Below are 27,155 nucleotides of genomic sequence, written 5' to 3' on the forward strand. Positions count from 1 at the left end.
TATCTAAGCTACCCAAGTCTTGTAAGGGTGGGTTCACTTGGTTCTATGCCTGTGCTGCAAGTCTAATATGTTCTATACAGACAGACGTGAACAATTCTACATAGGTAGCGAGACACGACACTTAAATTTTTTATAGAGCTATCCTCAATAGAATAGTGTACTGTTCTTTCATAAAGCTATAGCTGGCATGGAGTGAAGGCAAAGCGATCCCAAGGCAACCATATGCAGCATCTATTCTCAACAATCCAGCTATATCTTCTACAAGAACAACACTTGGGACACCCTACGCCTGCGTGATCAACCCTTGAGATTGAGAGTGATTTTAAAACCCCGGAAAGATGTTTGTACTCTCTCTCCTTGAATCCGCTGCCAGCGAAGTAGTGAGTAAGGTGACTTCACTCGCTACTGATCAATTGAGACTCGATATCGTCTGGGGCTTCCGCGAAGAGATAAATAAGCTCAAAGAATCCTCAACTCTGATTGGAAATATAATCCATGATGCTGCTCATGAACCTGAAGATAGGAAACTGCGGGCAAGGGCCGAATGGATGAAGATGCTTATAAGCATAGCTTATAATGCAGACAATATTCTGGATGAAATAGAATATGAAGTTCAGCGTATCGTTATAAAGGAGACGAGCCTGGATAAGAAGATACTCGGCTTCTTCTGCAACAATCCTGTTGTATTTCGTCTCAAGATGGCACGCAAGATCTACAACATCAACACATCCTTGGATGATCTCTACAAGCAAGCAGCCAGTGTGGGACTCGGCATGACAAGGAGATCAAATGGAGGTGCAGCAGCAAGTAAAGATAAGCGGGAAACAACCTCATTCGTCGAGAAAAATGAATTCACCTTGAAATATGCAACCATTGTTGGAAGGGATCAGGTTGTGTTAGATATTATTGCAACCTTGACCAACTCCAACAATCAAGAAAATATTCTTTCGGTGATGGCCATTGTGGGATTGGGAGGCCTAGGTAAAACTACTTTGGCTCACTCAGTTACCAAGCAACTGAAAGAAGGTGAAATGAAAAGGTTCTTTGATGCAACATTATGGGTGTATGCATCTAATACTTTTGATGTCAATTCAATTTTACGTCGAATGCTGGAATCATATGACGACGTGACTGGAGCAAATCTTTCAAGTCTGGAAGCATTGATTGGAAGCCTCCAGCAGAAGTTGAAAGAGAGAAGGTATTTTCTTGTACTTGATGACGTTTGGAATGAGGATGCTAATAATTGGGATGATTTGAAGCGTTGTCTATTGCAACTAAATTCTGCTAAAGGAAGCTCTGTGATTGTCACCACCCGTAGTGCCAAGGTTGCATCAATCATGGAAACACTTCCTAGGTGCGATCTAGAGACTCTATCGGATGATGAATGTTGGTCCATAATAAAGGATAGAGCATTTGCAGATCCTAATGCTCCGATTCCTTCAGATCTAGAGGGAATCGGAAGGGACATTGCCAAAAAGTGTGCTGGTCTTCCATTGGCGGCAAAGGTACGGTATCTTCGATCACCTTATTGATTATTTAATGTGAGATGAACTATTTGATATGTATAGATGAAGTTATGCTAAAATTTGAATCTCAAATAACTGTAGGTTTTGGGAAGCTTGATGCGTTCTAAGAACGGTAGCAATGAATGGTTGTCAATTCTGCAAAGTAAAATATGGCAGGTACCATCAGACAAAGAGGATAGCAGGATCATGTCGGTTCTGGGGTTGAGTTTTGACAATTTGGAATCACCATTGAAACAATGTTTTGCATATTGCTCCATGCTCGAGAGAGGTTCCTCAATTGAAAGAGATAACTTGATCCAATTATGGATGGCTCAAGGTTTTCTCCATCCTTCTCATGGTCACCAAACCGAGCAAGAGATTGAAATGGAGGATATAAGCAGTAAGTATTTTGAGACTCTACTAGAGAACTCCTTGTTTCAAGATGCTACAGAGGATGAGGATGACTATCGTGTTATCATCACCCGATGCAAGATGCATGATCTTGTGCATGATCTTGCAAACGAAGTATCCAAGTGTGAGAGCTGGACATCAGACTTCAATCATGAGATGGAAGATCATGAGATTCGACATGTTGCACGGGTTCCTACTGCAATACTAGAAAAGATGCCAAAATCAAGTATATCAAGACTGCGCTCATTCTTTTCAAATATCGGGGAGGTCTCTAATACCATTTTTCCAAAAATTAGAGCTTTACGTGTCTTAAGTGTTTGTGAGACTGAGAATCAGGAGTTGCCATATTCACTTAGCAAGCTGAAGCACTTGAGATATCTAGATCTCTCTGATGCAAAAATCAAAGCACTCCCAGAGTCTATTGGCAAGCTCTATAACCTCCAAACATTGAGATTACCTTGGAATCTTAAAAAGTGTCCGAAGGTGATTCAAAATTTGATCAACTTGAGGCATTTTTACTTTGGTGAGGAAATGAAATTTGAGGCTGGGATTTTGGGGCGATTAACTAATCTCCGAAGATTGCCCTTCTTTAATGTGGGTGAGGAGAGAGGTCCTGCAATTAAGGAGTTGGGTGGGTTGAACCAATTGAGAGGCCACTTGATTATTATTGCGTTAGAACATGTAAGGGATGGAGAAGAAGCAAAGAAGGCTGGCTTGGTGCACAAGAGTCACTTAAGTCGGTTAACATTTGCATGGACAGACAATGAGGTACCTAATGAAAACTAGACGGAGGTACTATATGGCTTGGAACCTCATGGTAACTTGCAAAGCTTGAACATTTACCATTTCATGGGTGCTAGATTTCCGTCATGGATATCAGCTGAAGGAGGAGAGGTCGTGAAGGTATTTCCTTGCCTCGAAGAGTTGAGCATAGACAATTGTCACAGCCTAGAGTCGATTCGGATCACACAGGGCATCGCATCTCTCCTTGAATTGAAGATTTGCGATTGTTGGAGATTATCAAGCCTAGAGGTTGGGCTCCATAACTGCACCTCTCTTCAGGAGTTGGAGATACGTGTTTGCCCTGTTCTGGTTTCAATTCCAATCCCACAGGGCATGCCGTCTCTCCAGAAATTGAATCTCTTCAAGTGTAATGGATTGTCAAGCCTAGGAAGTGGGCTCAGCTACTGCACCTCTCTTCAGGAGTTGGAGATAAAGAATTGTGACAATCTAACATCAATTCCAATCACACAGGGCATGCCGTCTCTCCGGAAATTGAATCTCTTCAAGTGTAATGGATTGTCAAGCCTAGGAAGTGGGCTCAACTACTGCACCTCTCTTCAGGAATTGGAGATAAAGGATTGTTACAAACTAAGATCAATTCCAATCACACAGGGCATCGCATCTCTCCGTCAATTGAACATCTGGGCCTGTAGGGGATTATCGAGCCTAGGAGGTGGGCTCAACTACTGCACCTCTCTTCAGGAATTGGAGATAAGGGATTGTGATGAATTGACATCAATTCCAATCACACAGGGCATCACATCTCTCCGAGAATTAAAGATTGATAGTTGTTGGAGTTTATTAAGCCTATCGAGTGGGCTCCAATTCTGCACCTCTCTTGAGGATCTGGTTATAACTGATTGCTCTCATCTAGTATCCTTGTCAGTATCATATGTGAAGTGCGACCACCCGGAGGAAATTTCTCAAGGTGTTGATGCGTATTTGTCTGTACCGGAGGAGGATTGCCGTTCTGTAGAATCTATTCTTGCTCGGTTGTTGGAATTAAATTATGTGCCCACAGTAGAATTTCACCACCTCACTCGTTTGAAGACACTCCGAATTGGTGCGTTCTGGGAGGAGCTGGACGCCTTCCCTCATTTTCATCTTCCTCCTAATTCACAACTTGTTGAGTTATGGTTGTTTGGGTGGCCTACGCTCGAGTCTCTGCCCCAACAAATTCAGCACTTGACTTGTTTAAAACAACTCTGGATATGTGATTTTAAGGGACTAGAGGCTCTTCCTGAGTGGTTGGGAAATCTTACATCTCTTGAGTCTCTGAGTATCTGCTTCTGTGAGAATCTCAAGTATCTGCCTACACAAAATGCTATGAAAAGCCTCACCAAATTAAACAAGCTCCGCAGTGACGGATGTCCCCTGCTCAAAGAAAGATGCACCAAGGAGACTGGCCCAGACTGGCCCAAGATTTCTCACATCCCAGATCTTCAGTGTAATTTTTTTACCACATTCTCTTTATTTCCTTTTTTTCTACAAATCTCTTTCTTATTATGTCTCATTTTCCATCCTTCTTAACTCAGTTGGCTATTGGTGATACGCAATGCCTGCGTTACAAGGTTAATCATTTTCCACCTAAAGCAGGGTAAGCTTTTCAAAGCACCATCTTTTCTTCTCTTTTCACATTTTTTTTTTTTTCACTTTAACCAGTAATGCATTAACCAATCCTACTTTTTCCTTTTGGCATAAATCATATGGTGGCAGGCTCTATCGTACCTGACGGCAAGATCAAATTATGCTGAATAGGTGATGATCACCTCTCCCATGTATGGCTTGTCTGCCGTGTTTCATTGAAGATAAGGTGACCATGATACTGGAAAAATATACTTTAATCATTTCAATCTAATTTTATCATATTTGCTTTCTCATGGAGGTAGACATACTATTAGAAATCATTTTAGTCTGTTATAAACTTAGAATTTCACATCTTTTACATGAAATGGTTTGGATGCCATGTTCCATTCTTTAAGGAAGACTTTCAATGAAATAAAAATATATCTATACCCTGTTTGATTAATAGTCAATTCCACGATTGCCATTTGCATTTTAATTCCCTGATGATTTAATATTAAGGAACTTTTCTTTACAAATTTTCAAGGATTGGATTTCTTTTAGCTGCATACAGAGTTATCTGAAACCAGTGGTGCACTGCTTGATAAAGAAATTTCCACAACATTGTTTTCTTCTGATGTTTATGACACATAATGAACTTGGAATTTATTGATGCAACCCTACTAGGATGATTGCTTAATTACTTTGCTTCAGTTTATTCATAAGTTGTATAGTCATTGTAACCTGTTATACTTTCTTTGTCTTAGGTATTAATCAGCGTCCGCTATAAGGATGAGAAATTGAGATGTATCCACCTAAAGTGGAAGCTATGCAAACAAAAGATGAGGACAGCTGACATGAGTAGCTGGCTTCTTACATTCCAAAGGTAGATTGTAAGTATCTTTCTCAAATGAGTAATTTGTGCATGTTCTTTTTCCTTGTATCACCTTCAGCTAGTTATTTAACTTATCAGTTTTTATCATTTCTAGTGTCCCATTGTTTCTTTCCCTTTGTAAGTACTAGTTTTTGTGATGGGGAAGTTCATCCTCTAGTATAACCAAAAAGACATCGATAAGGATGAAACATTATTGTTCTTATTTTGGGTTGAGGTAGAGATGTTCAATGGCAATTCTTGTTAGTAAAGTACCTGCCAGACAATTTCAAACCCTAGTCGATTCATTTGTGGTTGTCAGACAATTGTGATCCCTCCAACAATGATGTGAAGAATTACTTACCGCTGAATCTAGCAGGAACCTCACCATATTACTGCATCTGGAAATTATTGGTTTTCACCATCTATGTGAAGTTATGCTGAGGGGTCCCAATTGTGAGATTACTTGTATTCCAATAATCTGGATGGATGCCAAAGTTAACATTGATATCCTAGATGCTCAGATCTTTGTTTAAAATCAACTGTAAACTTTCTTGATCCCTTTCACCTCCACAACTGTAAACTATCCACAGATTCTTTCCTTCACAACTATTCAGTGTAGCAAGTGTGTAATTGGTCTTTTGTGGAAAAGCTGTTTGAAGCAATTAATAAAAGAAGTAAACTTGCCCACGGCTAGCAGTAGTAGATTAATTATTATACAATACTTCCAGATTCTAAGAACATGGTAAAACATTCAAGTAATTGTTCACGGACACCGCTGGAAAACTGAAAGTATCTCCTACGACTAATGCAAAACCAAATCAATCAACATAATAGAATTTTCTATTCGCAGAGTATTTCCTACTCAGACCAGAAAAAAAAAAAAGGAAAAAAAAAAGTATCTCCTATGAATCGGTACACCTACCATAAATGAGAAATTGAGGTTCTTTTGATAATTTTGAACAAGTTCATGTTGCAGCTGATAGGGCCAAGATCAGACCAGTGAGTACACAAAGAACCATAATGCACAGAGGTTAAGTCGGCATTAGGCAGGACACCCGTTTACTAAGCCATGACATGTTAGCTGAAAGTTGTTCACTGCTCTAAACCCGTGTACAATGTCAGCAGCTACAGCGATGCTCAGGTATTAAATGAGTCAATTTAATCAACCTCGTCCAATTCATCTTCCGTTGGAATTTCGGCCTTTACTGTCGGAGGATGAATTTGATCTCTTCTTTCTAGTAATTTTGAAAACTCCTGCATGACTTTCGTGCTTCACTATATTTGGTCCTTCAGACTTGTGTCTCTTTGAAGGTGGGGTCAAACCATATGTCTCTTCACTTCCACTGACCACCGGCACATTTTCATTCAAAGGTACAACACTGCTCTTAGATGGAAAAAGATTTTTCCTCTTTCCTTTACCGGAAAACATCGATACATCTTCTCCACTTTCTACAGCTTTCATAAACTGTAGATCACTAAGGCCATCAGCATAAGAACGTACCTCCTTTCTTGGCCGCTTTCCCGAGACATTGCTATAATCAAATCCTTTGGAAGCTGTAACCTTATCAGGTGCTGAATATGCCCACTCAGGAACCTCATGCTCTTCCATTAGGCGAGATCTATAATTCTCCTTTTGCCTTCTCTCAGCATCCATTTTCTCAAACATCCGGAACTCGTCATCTGATCTGGCAGCAAGGCGGTTGATTTCTCTCTCGCTTGGCACGTCTGTGCCAAGTGAACTTGTACCCTTGCGCATGATTTCCTCCAACATATCTCTTCTGTCCTGAGCTGCGAAACAAGAAACACGTCTTTAGATAGGATACAGCCCTGTCATGAAAAAACGAAGTTAATTTATTCATTCTAACATGCAAGACATCCCTTGCATTGAACCTACAATGCAGCACAGTAATATTTTATTGTGGCTGAAACAAGAAATACTTTTGACCTTATGTAGCACCCTTCTAATTTTGCTTCTATCATCCATATTGTTAAAAATGATATGGAAAGCATGGCAATCTACTAGAAAACCACATTTATACAAAATTATATGTACAGGAAACCATGTGCAGACAAACTAAGGCTCCCAGTTTTAAAATCAACGAGTCAATGATATTGCCCTGAAGCAATAAATAAACATCCAATTCTTTCCTACTTGAAGGAATGGCATCGTAACAGATATTTTGCATTGGAATCCAAGTACGAACCTGTGGAAGTTGTATTGAACAGTCCGGCCTGGATGACCTTGGCATCTATTCCCATCTTCTGTTTAGCACGCTCCAAAATTACTTCTTCAATGGATCCAACACTAACCAACACAAATACCCTGACTTCTTTCTTTTGACCTATACGATGGGCTCGATCCTCTGCTTGTTGATCCATCTGAGGATTCCAATCACTATCAAAAATTATAACTGTATCTGCGGATTGCAAGTTCAAACCAAGACCTCCAGCACGAGTGCTCAAGAGAAACATGAAGTAAGGAGAGTCTGGAGCATTGAATCTCTTTAGCAGAGTCCCTCTTTCCTCAGTTTTTGTTGAACCATCCAATCGAAGATACTGGAAATGGTGAAGCTGCAGATAAACTTCAAGAATATCCATGAGGCGAGTCATTTGTGAGAAAAGCAAGACTCTATGCCCCGCTTTTTGGAGTTTTGGGAGTAGACGATCGAGCAGTTCAAATTTTCCCGATGCTCTTACGATCTCCTCCTGACGCCAGATGTTATAATCTCCCACGACAAAAAGGTACGGGTGGTTACAACACTTTCTGAGCTGCATGGTTAGGTTCTGCAAGCTCTTTGATTTCCCCGAACCTAAAATTAAATGTTATCAGTAAATTATAAGTAAACTCTGCAAGCCCTTGTATTTTCAACTTCAATTTTGTATAACAAACTATGTATAAGAAGCTTATGGATAAACACCGGAACATCAATTTAATGGATTTCCAGGAAAAATGGGGGATGGGGTTGATATCAGATATGCAGATTATAGCGAGGATTGATACAAACCATTATCTAGCCCGACCCTGCCCACATCTGTAACTTGTCGATAATATACTTTCTGCCATGATGACATGTCGCATTTCAGTATGACTTGGGATTTTCCAGGAAGGAATTTCTCAACTTCATCTTTTTTCCTCCTCAATATGAATGGCCTTATAACCTAAAACATGAAGAAAATTTTGATTAAAATAAAAATCTAGAACAGATAAGATAAACATAAATTAGGACCAACACCCACTTGATGTAGACGTCGAATGATCAATAGCTGTTCTTCCTCCGTAAGAGACATATCACCCCGATCCGCAAAAGGTGCATTAAACCATTCCTCAAAATTCTGAACTGAATTGAAAATGTGTGGGAGAAGAAAATTGAGTAGGGACCACAACTCCTGCAAGCTATTCTGTATTGGCGTGCCAGTCAACAGAAGTCTACGTCGCATGTCATAGCTGCATATAAGTAAACATCCAATAAAGAAGCATTTTAAACAATATGATCAAAAAAATAATATGCAAAATAAATTAATTTGAACACTAAGATTACTGATCAGAACGATTTTTGCAACATAAAATATTTTATATTGCGATATGTTCCAACAAGAAAAGGGGAGGATAAATTGCATTTAATATTAATGCAAACAAGAGACACACAATAAATAGATTCTACAAATTCGGTAAAAACTGAACTTTGACATGATAAAGCACCAATAAATATCAGGCCTCTATTTTCAGTAGCAACATACCCTGCAAGTGTGATAGCGAGAGCACACTCAGAATTCTTCAACCGATGCCCTTCGTCAACGATCAGGTAAGCCCAGCTAATCTTCTTCAAAAACTGTTTATCCCTCATGATAAGGTCATAATGTGTGATCAATACATTAAATTTTCCTTCCCCTGATAATTCTTCCTTCATTGCCTTTCTTTCCTCTTGGCGCCCGTCATAAAGAATGGCCTTAATACTGGTTAAGACGAAAATACATAAATGATTGCAAGAACCTTACACAAACTGTCTACACTGGAGCATGCATACACAAAGATTCAAATAATTATATTCATGCATACTTGTGTGTGTGTGTGTGTGTAGAGAGAGAGAGAGAGGGGGGGGATCTGTACAAAGAAGTTTCCCACATACCTAGGAGCCCATGTTGCAAATTCAGTAACCCAATTTGGTAATACAGCCTTTGGAGCCACTATCAAGTGGGGCCCAGTGACACCCTTGTTTTCAATGAGATATGCAATCAATGAAATGGTTTGTATAGTTTTACCCAATCCCATCTCGTCAGCCAATATACCGTTTAGATTGTTATTGAACAAGGAGAGCATCCATTGTAGACCCTCCAATTGGTAGGGCCTTAACTCTCCACCTTCAAGCATTGAAGGTTGCTCGGTTACCTGTTGAAATTCAATATTTAGTAAGACCTCTGTTCCAAAGCACCAAGCAATTCTAACACTAACTGATTAGCTCTGAAACTTCTACAATAACATGTAAAACTTTGTTGTTCAAGATCGCACGTAAAATTGGGTAAATGGACCACCATCAAATTGCTCCAGCCAGATTTTTCTTGGCCCTCTATACTGATTTAGTTCGTAAGCATGTATGCCCACATGCCAAAAAGAATTTAAAGTCATACTAGCCAGGAAAGGTGTATTCAAGTCCAAACTGGCAAACTTAAGACCACAAAGGCCAAACCCGAGGGAGTTGCTAAGAGACAATCACCAAAGAAGGTTGATTCCCCTTAACCAAAAAAACATAAAAGAAGAAAAAATAGACGCATTGCACAGTTAGCATGATGCATTGTGCTCATTTGATTAACATGAGCACTCTCATTCATCAGTTTGCTAAAAGACCGTGGTCTAATTTTATGCAAAGCAGCCCAAATTCAAGGAATCAAGGTGCAATATAATTCAAAGAAGTAATTAATATACATACAATATATATATATATATATATATATATATATATATATATCTCACATAGGTAAATCTAAAGAACTGTGGCATTTGTAAAAACAAAAACAAAAAACAAAAAACTAAACAAAAACAAAAAGAAGATTTCATGCAGAAAATATTGCTTTCTCTCTTACCTGTTCCTGGATAGAATGGATGGCAGAGTTATATTGCCGCTGACCTTTAAGCAAGTCACTACCATCATCATTGCGATCAGAATCAATGATCTCCACATCCTCTTCCAACTCAGTCAAATCACCTTCTGAGTCTTTTAAAGATTCAGTGTCCTCTGTATGTTTAGAATCTTTCTGACGTTGAACAGCAGCTCCCAAATTGACAAGGAGTTTATTCGTTTCTTCAAGAAGCAATGTCAGTCTCTCATTCTTGCTCTCCTTTACCATTCTCATGTATGCTTCCTGGTCATCAGACTTCAATGCTTGGAATCTCAATTTCTCAGCTCGAGTAGCACGTTGTTTTTGCTTTGCATGCCACCCCTGTTTTAAAAAGATACATAAGGGATTCTTTCACAAGAAAATGTAGTAACAATAATCTAAACTTTACTTTCACTTTAAAATGATTACCATATTTCTTTATCCAGTTGACGGCTCATCTTACAAATGATTACCATATTTCCTATGATCTGGATTTAAATTATTTTTAATGCAGAAGATTCCAGTTTTGAAATTTTGATGAAGTTGAGAGCTATTGGAATTATTCTCTCTTCTATATATCAGCCATCGTGTTTAATGTTAAAGGTTGGTGGTCATGAAAGTCAGTCTAACCAGTGAGAAGGAGATCAAAATTGTGGGTGTGTGATAAGGGGGTGGATCCTAAGTTCTTTCCAATATGAGTACAAAGAATTCTAATGAATTTTTTTGCTATTTCATGTAAAATACCTCTTATTGAAAATATCACGCAATCATTGTGAAGTCATTTTTTCCTACCAACATGTTTCATTAGGTTTCAGAATTTTTCAGTGTCCTATCCATTTAAATAAACATCCAGGGAAAACAAAAATAGCACAAGAGAAAAAGCTTACCTGGACAAAATCATTCCTTCGTTTTCGACGAGCCATAGAAGCCTGAATTTGCAATTGATATTCACGAACACCATTAAGCACTTCTGCGAAAAATTTTCGTTTTCTAGTCTCAATATTATTCTTCTCCTCCTCTTGTAACCTTGAGAGCCTCTGCAACGGTGTATGTTACAATATCAGAACATTTTACTTTGATGATACCAACTACGTGTAAGATAATCATTTTTAATAGAAGAGGTTGTTTCTGATATGTTTTGCGGATTATATAATTTGTTATTGTTTATAATATCAAATTAACTCTATGATTTTCTGTGTCTGTAGGGCCAAACAAGTTGACCCGTTTCCCTTTATGTAAACAATCTACTACAATATAAGATTCTCATTTTTCCCTTTTATATATGAACGGATTCAAATAAGTAATGCATGTATTAGTTTATGACCTCAGCATCTCGTTTTTTCCTGAACTGATCGTCAGCCTCCACGGCAAATGCATCTCCAACACCATAGAGTGGACGGGGCAATCGCATCCTTCCCCAATCAAACAATGTTTTGTCCGGAGAAGAGCAGCTCATGCGGAGCAAGTATTCTGAACTCACATCAGAACGCACCTTGTTTTGCAATTCTGCAAGCTGATAGAAAAGAAGTCCTTGCCAAGAAGGACACATGCATGTTATCCATCGGTACCAGAAAGAAAAGAAAGGGAAAAAAAAATTTCACATGCACAGAAAACTCTCAATAGGAATCTAATAAGAACTCCTTTGCGCAGTATAATTTAGGATAACGATAAAAAAGATCATGCCTACCAGGGAAAAATGAAACAGTTTCCTATTCTCAGATATCAGAATATCATGCTTACAGAAAAGAAAATGAGTAACTTATTCTACTTCTTGACAACAATCTTTCTCATTCATTAAAATGTAAGAACAGTCTCATACCAAGAAAAGAACGACCAGTCATTTTAAGATTGAGATTAACACTCTGCCGCAAAATTAGTATTAGACACAAACGATTTCAACATGTCAAGTTTACCTTTAGCCCATAGAATTCAAGCAAGCACTTGGTCTGCAACTCCTCTCCTCTACTTGAAGGTAGTTCTGATACAAAATCATTAGTGAGCAAGTATGATATGAACCCTTTTAGAACATAACAACAACATTATGACCCTATCGATCTAATTCCTCTACCAAAACATTAACATTTGGCATAATGCGCAAACAATTACGAAAGACTAGGTGAATAACTCAGAAAATACTAATATCTAGTGACCTTCAAGCTGAGCCAATCTATGCCGAAGGTGGCTTTGGAAACGCTTCTCCCCGGATTCAATTAGTCCAACACCCGAACTGCACTTGTGACGTTGGTTCAAAAGCGCATCTTCAAGGTCTCCCAACAAATCATCCCCTCCAAAGCTCTCACCTTCACCCTGCAACAACAACAACAACAACACACATCTCAAAATCAACATTCTCAAAACCAAACAAAAAACAACACCACACCAATAAACACAACTCAAAAGATACAAAAACACATAAAAGCACACAAAATTTCAAATCTTCACTAAACCCCAAACCCCAAAACGACCCAAGATCCGAAATTGACAAGAACCCACGAAGCAAAACCTAAAAAGGACCCCGGAAACCAAAACCCACAACCCAAAACGCGGAAATCGAAAGGGAAATCATACCAAACCGTCGGCAGGGTCGGGATTGGGGGCCTGGGGGCGTGGTAGATGGAGGAAACGAGGTCGAAGAGGTGAGGAGGGAGAGGGAGGTCGCGGGAGACGAGGTCGAGGGCAGAGATCAGGGACTTGGTCTTGCTAATGAGGTCGAGGCTGTCCAGCTGAGCCATAACCTTGGCGGGAGAGGAACCCCCTTTAACTTCTTTTTTTTTCTTTTTTTTTTGAATTAAAATTAAAATTTTGGTGCTGCTTTACGCACGCTCCTCTCTCTCTCTCTTTCTTTCTTTCTCTCTGTTTATCGCAGAGAGGGTTTGGTTTACTTGGGTCGTCTTCGGCGCTCGGGTTGTGTCCTCTCGGGGCTTTTTGTTTCGTTGCGGGGTTCGCTTTTATAGTGGTGTAGCCAAACACGGCTTTGTTTTTTTTGGGTGAATGACGGAATTAGCCCTGGGAGAAACCCTCATGTGTCTCCTCTATTACAGTAACGCCAACAAGGGCAACATTTTCTAGTTTGCAAAACCAACTTAGATCATATTTTGGGCAAACTAGGTTAACATCATGTGGTTATGAAATTAGAATTTTGTTCTCGTTGTTCAATGAATATATTAATTTAATGCTTCCCAAACTGTGTTATTGACTTATTGTAACTCAACACCCTAGTGAACACCAACTCGTATTTGTAATGACATTACCTATATCTTTCAGGAGAAGTATAGAAAGTCAAAAATATTTTTAAAATGGACCCTTTAACAAATAAATAACTTTTAATTTTTAATTTTTTTTTTACTTTCAAAAATATTTGGATGTCGCCTTAACCGAATAATTTTTTATTTTTATTTTGACTCCCCAAGTGAATTTGTAATAGTTCAAGATTCTAATTATTGAACTACATTATGGAATGCATCTCTCTTAGAAAAGTTAAGGAGTACTCATTGTTTAGATATTGTCCAAAAGAAATGAAGACTTTCTATTATATATGTGTCTACAATGTGGGATGCATCCCTCTTAGAAAAGTTAAGGAGTACTCATTGTTTAGATATTTTCCAAAAGAAATGAAGACTTCCTATTATATATATGTGTTTGGCCTGCCTTTAACAAGCAACAAACGGTCTCTTTTGGCCATTGTGATGTCATCTATTGACATTGCTTGTCAAAGCGTGCACAACCTTCTGGTGTGATTTTGCCAGAGCTTTGCTGCTACCTTGCGCTTCCTAACTTCTTCTTCAGGCGACTGCTGACCTGAAAAATGATAAACTTCAGTTAAAACTCTTCTGATTGCCTTGAGAAAGGACTCTTTACTCTTTTAACAAGCCTGTAAACCCGCTGAGGCCATAGAAGGCCTAACCATCTATTGACATCGAGTAGTCAATAGCAAATCGATACCAAACCAAGGTGGTTTAGAAGAGCTATCAATAGGATGAAGTGAATGAACTATGACCCAAGTTCAGGGGAAATTAATCCCGAATCTGGCATGAAACTATGCCCAAGCTCAAGGGAAGCTGTTGTCCAAACTTATGGAGGAACTATGCCCAAGTCTAAGGGTTTTGAACCTTATCCCAAGTTCGAGGGAAGTTTAGACTCTGAAAGAGTACTCCGAGGGAGATTGGCAAACAACAACAATTATTCTAGGTGGTTTAACGCACTAATCAACTTGCGAGCAGTGGACCTCAACTTTCATAATACTAAAGGGAAATAATAAAAATCGAACTAATGATCTCTCACTTACGGATGAGATATTTATGCCACTAGATTTTGTAGAGAAATTTAAAATGAAATTACGGGAGGACATTTAATAAAGAGTAGTTCTATTCATACCTCCAAATTTAATATGTAAACCTCCGTTAATTTTTATAAAAAGTTATTTTCTTACGAGATTAAATCGATAACCGTCAAACACACCCTCAAGGAATTCACAGCATTGAAACAAAAATTAAGAAATGATTATAGCATATAATAGTGAAGAAATGATTATAGCATATAATGGTGACCTCCCATCATGAATTGAAGTCGTCTTTTAATGGACTGCATATGATAGACTGAACTAAAGAACCTTTAAGAACATGAAAGGAATAATATGTCTATCCCAATCTCAGTTAAAGAAAGTCAAGCTGTAAACACCAATGGCAGAAGTACTTCTAGAATTGATAAGACAGAGAGAAGACAGATAGAGAGAATGGGAAACATATGAGAAGATCTGGAAGACGAAGAGCTGGGTAAATGACATTTTTTCTGTTTTTTTTTAGTTTTTTTATTTCAATTTACTATAGGGGTAAATTAGGAAATAATTGTTTACAAAAATCAGAAAAGGCATGTACCATGAAATCATGAATATAAACACAACACACTCTTTAATAAATAGGTTTTTTTTACCAGTAAGGTTGTTTTGGTAATTTCATCAATTTTTTTTTCCTAATTTTCTACTTGGGAAAGGGAATAAAGGGCCCATTTATTTGCACAAAATTACTTTCTTTGAAGTGCCAATAACGACTCCCTTGTATACTGCTAACGAAACCACACCTACAATACTTCAAAATTAACTGCGAGTGTCAAAATGTATGATCACTCCAAAACTAGGAGTATTTTACAGGTTTACAAAAAGAACAATAACCAGAGTTAAAAAAAAAAAAAATCACCATTTGCGCTCAACCAACCCAACTCAAGGTGGAAAGACCTGATTAATCGATATAAACATGGAAAAACATAAGTATTTGACTATGTTTATCTTCCAGGAAGAAAAGGGTTGCAAGTGATCCCGATCCTTGCAGGTTAAACCAGACTAATTGTACACTAAAACACATAGCTTAGAGATGAACCGGCTGGAAAGAGAAAAATGATGAGCAAAAAGAGGCAATCTTCCATCACAAAACTTGATAATCCTGACGATGTGTTTGCAGCAAAAGGTAAGAATCTGAAGAATCAGGATAGATTCCTTAAGATCTTGATTCTTATTGTGGAATTTCAATGTCCTGCAAATCTTCAACTCTAATGCTAACTTCTCTGCAGTGCTCTGTTGATTGGTTCTTGGAAATATTGAAGTGAAATTAAAATTGCTTCCTGTCCGTGAAGATGCAAATTAAGCAATTACGAACACAACAATAAGTTCTCATCAATACATACAGGGTCATGATTGTGGCACTCCGCTTTTGTGTAGATAAAAGTGGAGTGCCAAAATAACTCACTCCCCTAAATGAAAATGCAAAGGATTATAATATACTGAAAGTACCTCTGTTCGTATTGTTCGACTCCCCTGATGCGGACATGTGTTTAAATATATATCAAACACCTCCCGCACATTCTTTGCCTGTGTCAATAGAAGTATTAGAAACCTTTTCCTTTCTACCTTTTTACTTCAGTTAAACAAACTACTACAAGTTGTCAAGCAAACGCTTCCAAGATCATAAATTAGCAACCTTTTCCTTTCTACCTTTTTACTTCAGTTAAACAAACTACTACAAGTTGTCAAGCAAACGCTTCCAAGATCATAAAACTGTTCACAGAGCTTATAACTAATTTCTAGCATTACAGGAAGCAACGGCTTGCAGCTACCCAGCATTTAACATTCAAGTCCCAAAACCAAATCCCTAAGCAACCATACCTTTAAGTTATGATCCTCTTCAATGCTCTCTTCCAATCCAGCAAGTCCACCGAAAGCAATCAATAGATGCCTAACAAATTTCATTCAGTCAAATAACAGCTATAAGTGATCAGCAGGTATAACATCTCTATTTATATAACTGTACATTAGCTTCATGTCTCAATCTTCCTTAACAATGGAATATTTTTTAAATTCAAACAGCAACATAATTAATATATTGATACTAATTATAGGTCCATGGTCCCCTTAAACAGACTCAAAGCAGTCAATTGTCAACCAAAATATTCAACAGGAAAAATACCTACACCCTTTTCAGTTTAATCTTAATGCATGCATATATATATATATATATATATATATATATATATATATATATAAAATAGATATAATTTTGTTAAAGTAATATATAAAAGAGATGGAATGGTTGCCTCAGGCCAAATCTTTGAGAAAGCTACTAGGGCCACCTACTTGACCAGAAAATAACAAAAACCAGCAATTTTTAAAGGAGCCATTCAGGCACTTGTAGAAAAGTAATGGAAGTGGAGGGGGTGAGGTGGGGTGGGCTATCTTCTTATGTTACAGGAGGGGGAAATTTTCAGCAATGGGCAAAAGCCTGATGGAGAAAGAGATGAGATGTGCCTGACAGAGCTATCACCAGCTAGTCCTTAAGTTGCAAAGAGATGAAGCAAAAATGATATTGAAGGAAGCATACGGCATTCTACATTTTCATAACTTCTCAAACTTCAGAAATGTATGCCTTTAGCAGGATGTTAAAGGTGAGCTCACACCAATTTTCTAAATATGCCCTAAAAGAAACCAGAGGTCGACAGATTGAAAGAGTTTGAAAACCCGTCCCACATACATCAAGAGTTTCCCTATGAAAAAGCAATCTAGTTTATGAACACAGTAGGCATCTAGTAAAGAGAACAACCACCATTTGTGGCTAAAGACCAGCCACCCAGAAAAAACAATACCCGCCTCATCTAAAAGTAGAATCTTATCAATTAATGGTTAGTACCTGAAAGTAGGTATATTGAGATCAGAGGAATTTATAATCTGACCATGCTCTGAGGTTCCAATCAAATGATCATAACCACCCTGTGATTGAGATAACAGATGTTGGTAAGGAAGGTCATATCTGAATGATTAGAGAGACACACGAATAGATAAGTCAAAGAGAGGCATAGAGTCAATGTATGGATACCTCGTACAGACATTCAGTCATTACCGAAGTGATATTGGAAGCATACCGCACTTTGTACCCCCAATACATCCCTGCTTCTTCCCTTGGCTTGAACGATGATACAACCTGCCGTGATACATCTAGATAAATGCCATAGGAAAAAAAACCATTACGTATCTAAGATTCATACTAAAAGATGAAAAGAAACCTTCACTGACGGTTAAGATGAAAAAAGGAATCACCATATGCAAAAGAATTCAGAACAAAACATTCATTACCAGCATCCAAATTCCAGCTGTCTCCCATAGCCACAGTAACTCTTGTTCCAGGATCAAGTACTTGGTCAACGACAACATTCTGCATATTGTTCACAAGATCAATAAATAGCTAACTCTGGGATTCAGAAAAACAAGCAGAAATAAAGTATCAGGCAATAACTTGTGAAAGACTAGCAAAACCAGACAGTGAGGATACCTTACTCAAGCCCACATCAACTAATGTCCCAACACCATCCAGAGATCTTTCCTTTAGTGTGACACCTACGCATTAATGGAAAAATATCAAAACTTGTCCACAGTTCTAAACAGCAAACACAAACAAGCCACCACAACTAAATAGTAAAATTCATTAACAGCACAAAGTCTGAATTATCTCATTTCTCAAGTTGGTTCTTGTTCAATCTCTCCAACATAAGCAAGTTAAACCATTTTTTAACTTGCGAAAAAAAAAAACTAATAAAGCCATTAGCCATAGCACATGAAGCATTAAATTTCAGCCATTACAACATACCTTCCCGAAATGCACCCCATTCGTGCCTACGCAGATGGTGCGGCGCATCAAGAGGAGGCAACAAGCCCTGTACAGTTGATCCAAAACTCATCAACCACAACAAAAATCCTTACCATAAAATGCACAACAGCGTGGAACCTCACCACAAATCTCAAGCTATTATGTTTCGGAAATAGAGCTTTCCTCAGATACTGCGGCGTCTCAAGATACCGCAAGATTCTTATAAGAAAAGCAGCCCCGCTTTCATTCTCATCGGAATTATCAGCTTCCGGCGAGCCAGACTCACCGTTGTTGTCAAATACCACCACCTCATCAACTCGGAAAATCGTGACGGCACGAGCTATCTGACCGGCCAGCTGAGATTGAAACAAGAAAGAAATGAACTCAAAAAATGGAGAGGAAGTAAAGGAAGAAAGATTGAAGCTAAATGTTGTTGGGTGGTGAGGGATTAGAGAAATAGAGGAAGTACCCGAGTGGCGAGTTCGAGGGATTGAGCGTTGTGAATGATGGAACCGGCGATGGCTACGGTGACGGTGGGAATCACGGCGGCTGTGTCGGTTTTGGGTTCCTTCTTCTTCTTCTTCTTCTTGTTGGTTTTGTTATGCAAGTCGCCGTTAACAATGTCGTCGGCTTTGATTTCTTCTTCCGCTTCGGTTCTCTTCTTCTTTTTACCCATTTCTGTTTGTTGGGTCGGTCGGTCACCTTCACAATTTGACACTGTGAAGCCGCGCCTTTACGCTTTACAGGGGTTTTGGGATTACAGGGGTTTAGGTACCAAACCTAGATATTATTGACTACAAAAAAAATAAATAAATAAAGGTTGAGCAAAAATGATAAAGAGACCGATGCTTGGTGGTTCAAGTGGTAAGGAGTTTGTTCCCCTTAAGCAAGGTCTCGAGTTCGAGTCTTGTGAATGGAGCAGCCTGTATTGAGAGAGCTTCCCTAAATGGGGTCCGACCCGGCTCGAGAGGGATTAATCCTTACCTACGGGTGGGGATATCTTGGTTTAACCAAAAAAAAAAAAATGATAAAGAAATAAATTCAACACAATTTCGTTAGAGTATTTTTTTTTTATTATTATTATGTCAGGTTCGATCAAGAGTGGTTCTAGTTGGATCTCTAAATTTGCTATATGGACCTCTATCATTTTTCAATAGTTATTGGACTTTGTCAACTCATATAAAAAGACATATAAGGATGGGAGCTTCTATTCATACCTCCAAGATTGGTATTTGGATCTCCCTCTTTTTTCAAGTAATAGTTGACTTTGTCAACTCATATCAAATTACCAACAAGGACACAAAAAATGGGAGAAAATAATAATAATAAGTCTTCAACTTGGAGAAAACTTTCTCCTCCAACATAAATCCTAAAATCATTGGCAACAGTCATTCTCTATCTCTCAAACATCAATCGTGGTGGTGAGATTCTACTCCCCGAGTCAGAGGTGAGACATAATCTATCAAGCTTAATACCTAGTTTTAGCTTCTTTTTCTGTCAGTTTTCTACTTAGAAATTTATACTAAGTTATCTAGTAGAAATTTGAGTATATAATGTTTGAACTTTGAACAATCATAAGATGATTATGCACATTCATATGTTCTACAGTACCTAGCTAGTTTTGATAGAACTCGTCAACGTCACATGCACAAGTTCATGGAAGAAGGACTAAAAAATACATATGGAATGAAAGAAACAAAATAGGAGCGACATTGTGACAAAATTAAGTGAGAGAGAGAGACTACCAACTGAAGATTTTTTTTTTCTTAAGGGAAAATAGGATTGTGAATTGTTCAAAAATTGAAGGAGGTCCATTTACTGATTTCGGAGGTATGAATAGAATCTAAAAAAAAAAAAAATTATTGATTTTATTGGGCAATGGGTATTTTGGGAAAATTAGGGAGGTGTAGATAGCATATTGATTATTTGTAAAAATAAGTTAGAGGTCTATTAAGTGAGGAGGTCTAAATACTAATTTTGGAGGTATGAATAGAAGCTCTCTATAAGGATATAGAGAGAAAGAGAAAAGAAAAAAAAAAACTCCTCTTACCTCCCACGAAAAGCTAACGACGTTTTTCTTTTTACTTTTAAAGTATGTTCTCCCTTCAATCTCCCATGCTTGGATGCGAGATGATACATTTGTAGAAATTTTTAAATTGTTATTGTTTTCTATTAAAATCTCATGTTTTGAAAATGGAATTAGATAAGTATGGCCTTTAAACTTGTAAGCAAAACTACACCTTATTTGTTTCAACTTTAGGAAGGGATAGATGAATGCAACAGTAACAAAAAATACTTGCAATTTCTCATCAGTTTGTTCTGCTGCTTCCCTTAATTTTTTCTTCAAAGCTTATATCTTCAATTCTCCATGGCTTACGACGCTCCAAAATGTTGGATTGATTCATAGAACCAGCGGAACCAACATCAAAGAATCTTGCTTTTAGGAAAGGCTCTTCTTCGAGTTCTAGCGTTAATACCTGGAAGACTCTCGTGCAGCGTTAATACCTAAAACTTGACTTACTTGACCAGTCCAATTTGCAATTTGGTCAATTCATTTTGCTTCTTCTTCTCTTAGTTGAATTAATAGAGATAATAAAATAAAATAGAACAAAAGATTTTTGAATAATAAATTTAATTGTTCAAGGATATTTTGGTAAAATTAAGGAGGTGCACTTAGCTATTTAAATATTTTTAAAAATGAATTAGAACCCTTTCAAAAAAAAAAATGAATTAGAGGTCCAATAAGTAGGAGAGGTCCAAATAGCAAATTTGGAGGTCTAACTAGAATCCCCCTTCGATCAATTCAAGATAAAATGAATCTCTTAATTACAATTCCCTATTTGAAGAGAAAAATCTTTGATGGGAAGTTATTGGTTTTAACCATCTATGTGAAGTTATGTTGGCAGGTCCATCTAGGAGGTCTCTTAATGTATCTGGAAATTATTGGTTTTCACCATCTATGTGAAGTTATGCTGACGGTCCCAATTGTGAGATTACTTGTATTCCAATTATCTGGATGGATGTCAGAGTTAACATTGATATCCTAGATGTTCAGATCTTTACCACAAAATTTCATTAAGGATTTAATGCAAAGTGCTTCCGAGTTATAGTTGAGAACTGACTTGAAATCACAGAAGCGGAGGCTATGTCATCTCACTTCTAGGTCAGGAAGCAGGGAGTCATGGACGTTGCCAAATCTTTCTTCGAGTGAGACCCACAGCTTTCTGGGTCTTCTTCATTCATATACTCGTACAGGAGCGAATCATCGATATGACGAGTCATTAGGATGATGGCTTTCGCCTTATTTGCCTCTAAGGCTGCTCTATTTGCGTCCAAAGCTTGAGCTTGCTCAACAGTTAGCACGTCCTGGCTAGGCTCAAGAATCTTATCCAGGATTCCATCGGCCTTGAGATGCTGGCGGATATTACGAACCCACTTGTGATATCTAGAGCTAGTTGTTTCCAATGGAGCGAAGTCCAGTTTGTTCAGGTTACTCATCCTGAAAGAGAACAAGAAAAATGGTTAGTTTCGGAGCAGAAAAAGCTACCATGAAAACATATAAAATTTCTGAGCGTAGTCGCTCCCAAGAAATTATGAATTTTCAAGCGTACTTGCTTCTAAGAAATTAGGGATTTCTGAGCTTAGTCGCTTTCAAGAAATCCGATTCCAGGAGGTATTCGATTAGATCGAAACAATGATGTAAGTGGTCGATCATCAATTCTCTACAAACTCTAAGTTTGGAAATCCCAACAAGTTCCAAGCTTGGAGTGAGCACGAACCCCCACAGTTCGGCTTTTGGACTCCCCTATGAAAAAGAAAGGGGGGTAGAAGAAGGGATGATGCAAGTCCTCGAGAAAAAGAAGAGAAATTGAATAAAAACTCAAAAATGGGAACTTTTGGCAAAAAATATCTTGAAATAGGTCGCCGGAAAAATTCATCGGAATTTGATCGCCAGAAAAATCGCAGGAAAAAGTCACCTAAGGTCGCCAGAAAAGTTGCAAGAAAAGTCACCGGTGGTCGGAGCGAGGCTAACAGTGGCAAGGGCTGCGCTGGGCGTTGGCTAGTGAAGCTAACCTGCTCAATAGCTGACAAGGGCCTGTGTTGATGCTGCCGAAGGGGTTTGCAGGCTGGTGAGAGGCTCGGCGCAGGGGCACGGCAGGCTATCGGCAGGTGCTGTCGAGGATCTGTCGGGGTGAGGTGCGAGGGCTGCGCGGAGGCTTGCGAGATCTGTCGAAGTGGAGTGAGGCTAACCTGTTGAGGGCTATCGATAGGGATGTAGGGGTGCGCAAAGGCTTGCGAGCGAGGCTAGCGGTTTCTGTTCAGAAACTTCCGACGGCCGGTTCAGGAAGATTCCGGCTGGTTCTTGGGGTGGCGCCGCCAGTTCTAGGCTCCTTGAATTGAGGGCTTCGATATATGCAGCAGTGGTTGCTATGGTTTAAACGCTACAAAATTAGGGTTTCAAGGTTAAGGCTTCGTGCTGATAACGTGTTTAAGGAAAACTGAAATTTGAAGAGAATTGAGTCGTGCTTTCATTGATTATAGAGGCCTCTTTATATAGAGGATTACAAGCATATAGATAGAGTTGTACAAGAAAACATAATCGTACATTGATTGGATATCTACTAATATTATCCGAGAGTATCTCTAATATAAACCATATTTCAACTAGAGCAAGTAACCTTGTGTTTGGGCCAGACACACATTCTGAATTTACTTGAACAATTAGGATTTTTCTTATTGAATTATTATATTCTTCAAAATTTTCTTATTATTCATTATTTTTCTTATTATTCATAATCTCAGTTAAATTTAGAGTCAAACAAGTCAAGCGAGCCTAATTTAAGATTAAGCTTAAGCTTGTCCCTTAATCGAACCGAGCTCGAACTCTTTAAGAAATCATTTGAGCCGAGTTGTGCTTAAGTTTAAAAAACCTTATTGGGAGATTCTCTTTACTTAATTGACTACTTATTTGAGAATTTCTCTTTGATGAAGAAATGAAGAAGAGTACACAAACGGCAGCAAGGCACAGACAAAATAGCTAGTTTAAGCAAGCCATAAATTCAAAGTTCATGGCCAACTATTTGGAAGCCATAAATTTTAACCACTCTTGAGATTCGCAATCTTAACCTAGCATGAAAGTTTTATTTTTTATAATAAACTTCCAAGGAAATATATAAGAAAATTACTTGATATTAAACTGCAATTTAGAAATCAATTATAACTTATTGGCACAGCTCGAAGTGGCTGAGCCATTTGTAAAGTGAGGCCAAACTTGTCTTCCATGTTTATAGTCTCAGATACAACTCCATCTTCAAGTTTCCAATTGAAGCAGTTAATGAGTGAACCCAACGTCAAGTGTAACATTTTCATTGCCAGCGGCAGTCCAGGACATATTCTTCTCCCACCACCAAATGGAATAAGATCAAAGTTTCTTCCCATAACATCAATTTGGTTCTCCAATCCTAAGAACCTCTCCGGCATAAAAGAGTTTGGGTTGTCCCAAATGCTAGGGTCTCTGCCTATGGCCCAAGAATTGACTAGAACTTGTGCATTCTTTGGGACAATGTATCCTCCGATTTCTACATCTGATTCTGCTTTTCGTGGCACTAGAAATGGGACTGTTGGGTGTAACCGGAATGTTTCTTTGATTATTGCTTGCAAGTAAGGTAGTTGAGTAATTTCCGACTCCTCAATTAATTTTCCCTTCCCAAACACACTATCCAGCTCATCTTGAGCTTTTGAGAGGCTTTCTGGGTTATGTAGTAGCTCAGCCATTGCCCATTCCAATGTGATTGAAGTTGTATCTGTGCCCGCAGTCAATAGAGCCTGTACATACATTCCACAGTCATAACTTAAATAAAAGTAATACTAGCTGCAGCACCTTGAGTCTTATTTAGTTGTATGACTCATCGTTTAGGAAACAAATCAACAAATGTTAGTAAGCCTAGCATTATCGAAGTGAGTAATCAAGAAGATTAGGGAGTAGAGACTAACCATAAACAAGTTCTCAATAACTTGGGGATTGTTCATATCCTCCTCATTTTTCTCTTCACTGATGCTTATAAGAGTATCTAACATATCGTTATTTGTGACATAATCATCTCCTTTTCTAGATTCCAACCTTTGATCAATCACATATTCCATGAAGCCTAACATCCTGTTGTAGTAATTCGTAAAACGCCGCCTTATGCCTTGCGGGTCAAGCTTCCTAAGCACAGGAAAATAGTCCGCCAAATTTGGTTTCCCAGCCTCTTCCATTACGCCCCAAACGATCTCCTTGTACTCTCTGGCCATCTCACTACTACTACTTTCAGTAGTAGCCAAATCGAAAGAGAAAATAGTCCTTGACAGCAAATTGAGGGTAGTTTTAAAAGCAGCCTCTCTAATATCTACTGCCACACCATGTACCATGCTCTCATTGACACTATCTATGAGCTCTTGCACTTTCACTTGCCGAGTCTCATGTTTGGCATCAAGAACTTTGGTGGCAAACAATTGGGAGCTGCATATTTTGCGAAGCTTTCTCCACCTTGGTGATATTGGCATCCAGATCAAGTTGTCTGCTACTACTCGCACCCCATCTGGGATTGTTCGGTTGCAAAACAATTGGTCATGGGTTTGAAGGATTTCTTTGGCCATGGTTGATGAAGAAACTACAATAGTGGTTAGTTGGCCTAGTTTCAAAGACATTATGGGGCCATAGTGTTGTGAAAGCTTGGTCAAAGAGAGATGAGGTTTGTCTCCAAGTTCGAAAAGATTACCAATCAATGGAAATGGCTTTGGTCCTGGTGGAAGCCTAACTCTGGTTCTTCTCTGGAGGGCTTGGATTAAGAACCAGGAGAGAGAGCACAGAGAAAGGAGTACTATACAACTTAAGAAATCCATCTCTCACAAAAACAAACTAAACTTGAAAATTACAACTGATCTCATGGGGCTTAATTTATAGAATGAGTTGACTTGCAATGAACTATTGGCTATGTTTTCACGTATGATATAGATTGGAAAGGATTATTTCGTTTTTCGTTTTTTAAAAGCTTGAATGTGTAGACGCAGGCTTAGAGAAGTTAAGGTATAACTTACCTTGTGGTTAGGCAGGAGCTGGAGGAAATAACTCGCTAGCTATTCTCTGCTTTATTGTTTAAAGAAATGTGATGACTTTAATAAACAGCTTGATCAAATTTTGTGCTCACCAAATGATGTGTTCTATTATTCAAAGTAGAAAGTTGCATATAATAATTGAAGAATTTATGAGCCAGTTCATACCTCAAAATTTCAACACAAAATCCTGGCCATACTAGCCTGCAGATCTATTTGGTAACAACTCTTATATATCATTGATGAAAGCAATGGTGTCTCTATCAATAATGAAGTTTACCAAGCTTCAAACTGGTGGCCTTGTACGTCTAGATGTTGGATAAGTCTAGCTATAAACTCAGACTGGTTGGTCTTGTACCACAAGCAACATAATAGTGGGTAGAAGTCCCTTCAAACTTTAATATATGCAATTTTTTTTTATTTCAATTAATTCATCATAAAGGAAGCAGTTTTGTAATGCAATTTTTCTGCCCAGCTGTTGAGCCTACGTGCAGTTTTATAGTTAGCTGATGCCGAACTCGTATTGTATTTGCTTTGCCTGCAAGCCTTGAAATCCCTTGCAAGAAAAAAGCAAATTAGACATAGTCGACATGCTGATGAGTAGGGAAAACTAGCCATGCTTGAAGTCAGAGCCGGTCCTAACATTTTGGAGGCCTGAGGCACATAATTAAAATGTGGCCTCATATAAAAAATTATATAATCGATCATTTATATATATATATATATATATATATATAAATAAATTAAACCCCTACATTAATAATAATGAAAAAGAAAGAAAAAAAGGTGTTCAATTTCAAAATAATATTTCACTTAGAAGTTGAAAAAATAAAAAAGAACAAAATATATTTAATTAAAAAAGAAACCGATGAAACAAAGGGCAAATACATTAGTATTCAATTCCAAAATATTCTTTCCATAGAAGCTGGAAAAAGAAGGAACGAAAAAAAGTTTAATTACAAAGAAACTAATTAAAAAAGAAAAAAGACCAAAAAGGAGGCCACTGTGTTTCGAACCTTGGTGCTGCAAGCAGCAACAAAACTTTGTTACCACTGCACTAGCACAGCCACATCACAAAATGTAGGGAAAACAAATATATAATTATACAACGTATATATGTAAAATTGAAAAGAAAAAAAATTGGCGGGGCCCGCCAGAGAGCTGTGGCCTGAGGTGGCTGCCTTAGTTAGCAGCCCTCAGGGCCGGCCTTACTTGAAGTGTATGACTATGAGAGTCATACATACATGCTGATGGAATGCAGTAAAAGTAATGATCAGAGTCTCTTGTGTGGGTTTAAGTGTCTAATCAACAAGTGAAGAAGAGTATACAAACGACAACAAGGCATAAACCATTAGAATCACTCCTGAAAACCATTAGAATCACTCCTGAAAACCAAGCCTTCAATGCAAAATTAAAGAATCCATTTATCAATTGAACTTGCGAAACGTTGGTCTAGATAAAACTGAGCCTTGGATTGTTCAACGGTTGGGCATGTGTGCTGTTCCACCACCGGATTGACCCAATCCACGTAGCTACATCTCTTTTGGTCTCCTGATTCTGGGTCGAGAAGCCGGAAGCAATGACAGGAACCGCCCTGAATTTCACCCTGAAATCCGAGGTGATCCTATGGGGCCCACCTTAGGAATAATTCTACCAAAATTTCGGCAGAGTCACCCCTAAAATGGACTACCCAAAACCTGAAGA

The 27,155-nt window shown here is 38.3% G+C and overlaps 4 protein-coding genes across 6 annotated transcripts; 1 reads left to right on the forward strand and 3 right to left on the reverse strand.

Moving 5' to 3' along the window:
* Window positions 1–208: 208 nt before the first annotated feature.
* LOC112199336 (putative disease resistance protein RGA3) lies at window positions 209–5,796 on the forward strand. Its single transcript, XM_024340367.2, has 6 exons — window positions 209–1,505; window positions 1,608–4,146; window positions 4,235–4,296; window positions 4,416–4,512; window positions 5,030–5,155; window positions 5,252–5,796. Exons 1-2 carry the CDS (start codon window positions 339–341, stop codon window positions 2,700–2,702), a joined length of 2,262 nt encoding a protein of 753 aa, XP_024196135.1. The 5' UTR covers window positions 209–338; the 3' UTR covers window positions 2,703–4,146; window positions 4,235–4,296; window positions 4,416–4,512; window positions 5,030–5,155; window positions 5,252–5,796.
* A 266-nt stretch (window positions 5,797–6,062) lies between these two features.
* LOC112196617 (probable ATP-dependent DNA helicase CHR12) lies at window positions 6,063–13,141 on the reverse strand. 3 transcript variants are annotated; one of them, XM_024337012.2, is made up of 12 exons: window positions 12,804–13,141; window positions 12,381–12,537; window positions 12,144–12,208; window positions 11,555–11,743; window positions 11,118–11,267; window positions 10,216–10,572; window positions 9,264–9,523; window positions 8,875–9,090; window positions 8,374–8,581; window positions 8,142–8,295; window positions 7,341–7,946; window positions 6,063–6,924 (listed from the first exon to the last, which is right to left on the reverse strand). In XM_024337012.2, exons 1-12 carry the CDS (start codon window positions 12,960–12,962, stop codon window positions 6,314–6,316), a joined length of 3,132 nt encoding a protein of 1,043 aa, XP_024192780.1. In that variant the 5' UTR covers window positions 12,963–13,141; the 3' UTR covers window positions 6,063–6,313. The 3 variants fall into 3 exon arrangements, with proteins under 3 accessions (XP_024192780.1, XP_024192778.1, XP_040373390.1); XM_024337010.2 differs by having other exon boundaries at window positions 12,799–13,141; XM_040517456.1 differs by lacking the exons at window positions 12,144–12,208; window positions 12,381–12,537; window positions 12,804–13,141 and adding an exon at window positions 12,050–12,086 and having other exon boundaries at window positions 11,555–11,760.
* A 2,151-nt stretch (window positions 13,142–15,292) lies between these two features.
* On the reverse strand, window positions 15,293–19,125 carry LOC112197829 (putative methyltransferase C9orf114 homolog). The gene is made up of 10 exons (XM_024338713.2): window positions 18,826–19,125; window positions 18,500–18,712; window positions 18,357–18,423; window positions 18,042–18,106; window positions 17,846–17,924; window positions 17,589–17,707; window positions 17,403–17,482; window positions 16,385–16,454; window positions 16,013–16,090; window positions 15,293–15,843 (listed from the first exon to the last, which is right to left on the reverse strand). The coding sequence occupies exons 1-10, from the start codon at window positions 19,030–19,032 to the stop codon at window positions 15,778–15,780; spliced, it is 1,044 nt and encodes a 347-aa protein (XP_024194481.1). The 5' UTR covers window positions 19,033–19,125; the 3' UTR covers window positions 15,293–15,777.
* A 4,442-nt stretch (window positions 19,126–23,567) lies between these two features.
* Window positions 23,568–25,241, reverse strand: LOC112199338 (geraniol 8-hydroxylase). Its single transcript, XM_024340369.1, has 2 exons — window positions 24,351–25,241; window positions 23,568–24,182 (listed from the first exon to the last, which is right to left on the reverse strand). Exons 1-2 carry the CDS (start codon window positions 25,239–25,241, stop codon window positions 23,568–23,570), a joined length of 1,506 nt encoding a protein of 501 aa, XP_024196137.1.
* Between the last annotated feature and the right edge of the window lie 1,914 nt (window positions 25,242–27,155).

This window comes from Rosa chinensis, chromosome 4 (genome assembly GCF_002994745.2).
Source record: "Rosa chinensis cultivar Old Blush chromosome 4, RchiOBHm-V2, whole genome shotgun sequence".
NCBI lineage: Eukaryota > Viridiplantae > Streptophyta > Magnoliopsida > Rosales > Rosaceae > Rosa > Rosa chinensis.

Excerpts from the sequence above, each read along its gene's own strand:
- LOC112199336 (XM_024340367.2), top strand. The coding sequence starts at position 339 with ATGTTTGTACTCTCTCTCCTTGAATCCGCTGCCAGCGAAGTAGTGAGT. Across the intron at positions 1,506-1,607 it reads GTCTTCCATTGGCGGCAAAG|GTTTTGGGAAGCTTGATGCG; the intron begins GTACGGTATCTT and ends AAATAACTGTAG.
- LOC112196617 (XM_024337012.2), bottom strand. The coding sequence starts at position 12,962 with ATGGCTCAGCTGGACAGCCTCGACCTCATTAGCAAGACCAAGTCCCTG. Across the intron at positions 11,744-12,143 it reads TTGAATTCTATGGGCTAAAG|CTTGCAGAATTGCAAAACAA; the intron begins GTAAACTTGACA and ends CTTTTCTATCAG. Across the intron at positions 7,947-8,141 it reads CAGGGTCGGGCTAGATAATG|GTTCGGGGAAATCAAAGAGC; the intron begins GTTTGTATCAAT and ends ATTTAATTTTAG.
- LOC112197829 (XM_024338713.2), bottom strand. The coding sequence starts at position 19,032 with ATGGGTAAAAAGAAGAAGAGAACCGAAGCGGAAGAAGAAATCAAAGCC. Across the intron at positions 18,107-18,356 it reads ATGGGGTGCATTTCGGGAAG|GTGTCACACTAAAGGAAAGA; the intron begins GTATGTTGTAAT and ends ATTAATGCGTAG. Across the intron at positions 15,844-16,012 it reads GTCGAACAATACGAACAGAG|GAAGCAATTTTAATTTCACT; the intron begins GTACTTTCAGTA and ends CTTCACGGACAG.
- LOC112199338 (XM_024340369.1), bottom strand. The coding sequence starts at position 25,241 with ATGGATTTCTTAAGTTGTATAGTACTCCTTTCTCTGTGCTCTCTCTCC. Across the intron at positions 24,183-24,350 it reads TTATTGAGAACTTGTTTATG|GCTCTATTGACTGCGGGCAC; the intron begins GTTAGTCTCTAC and ends ATGTATGTACAG.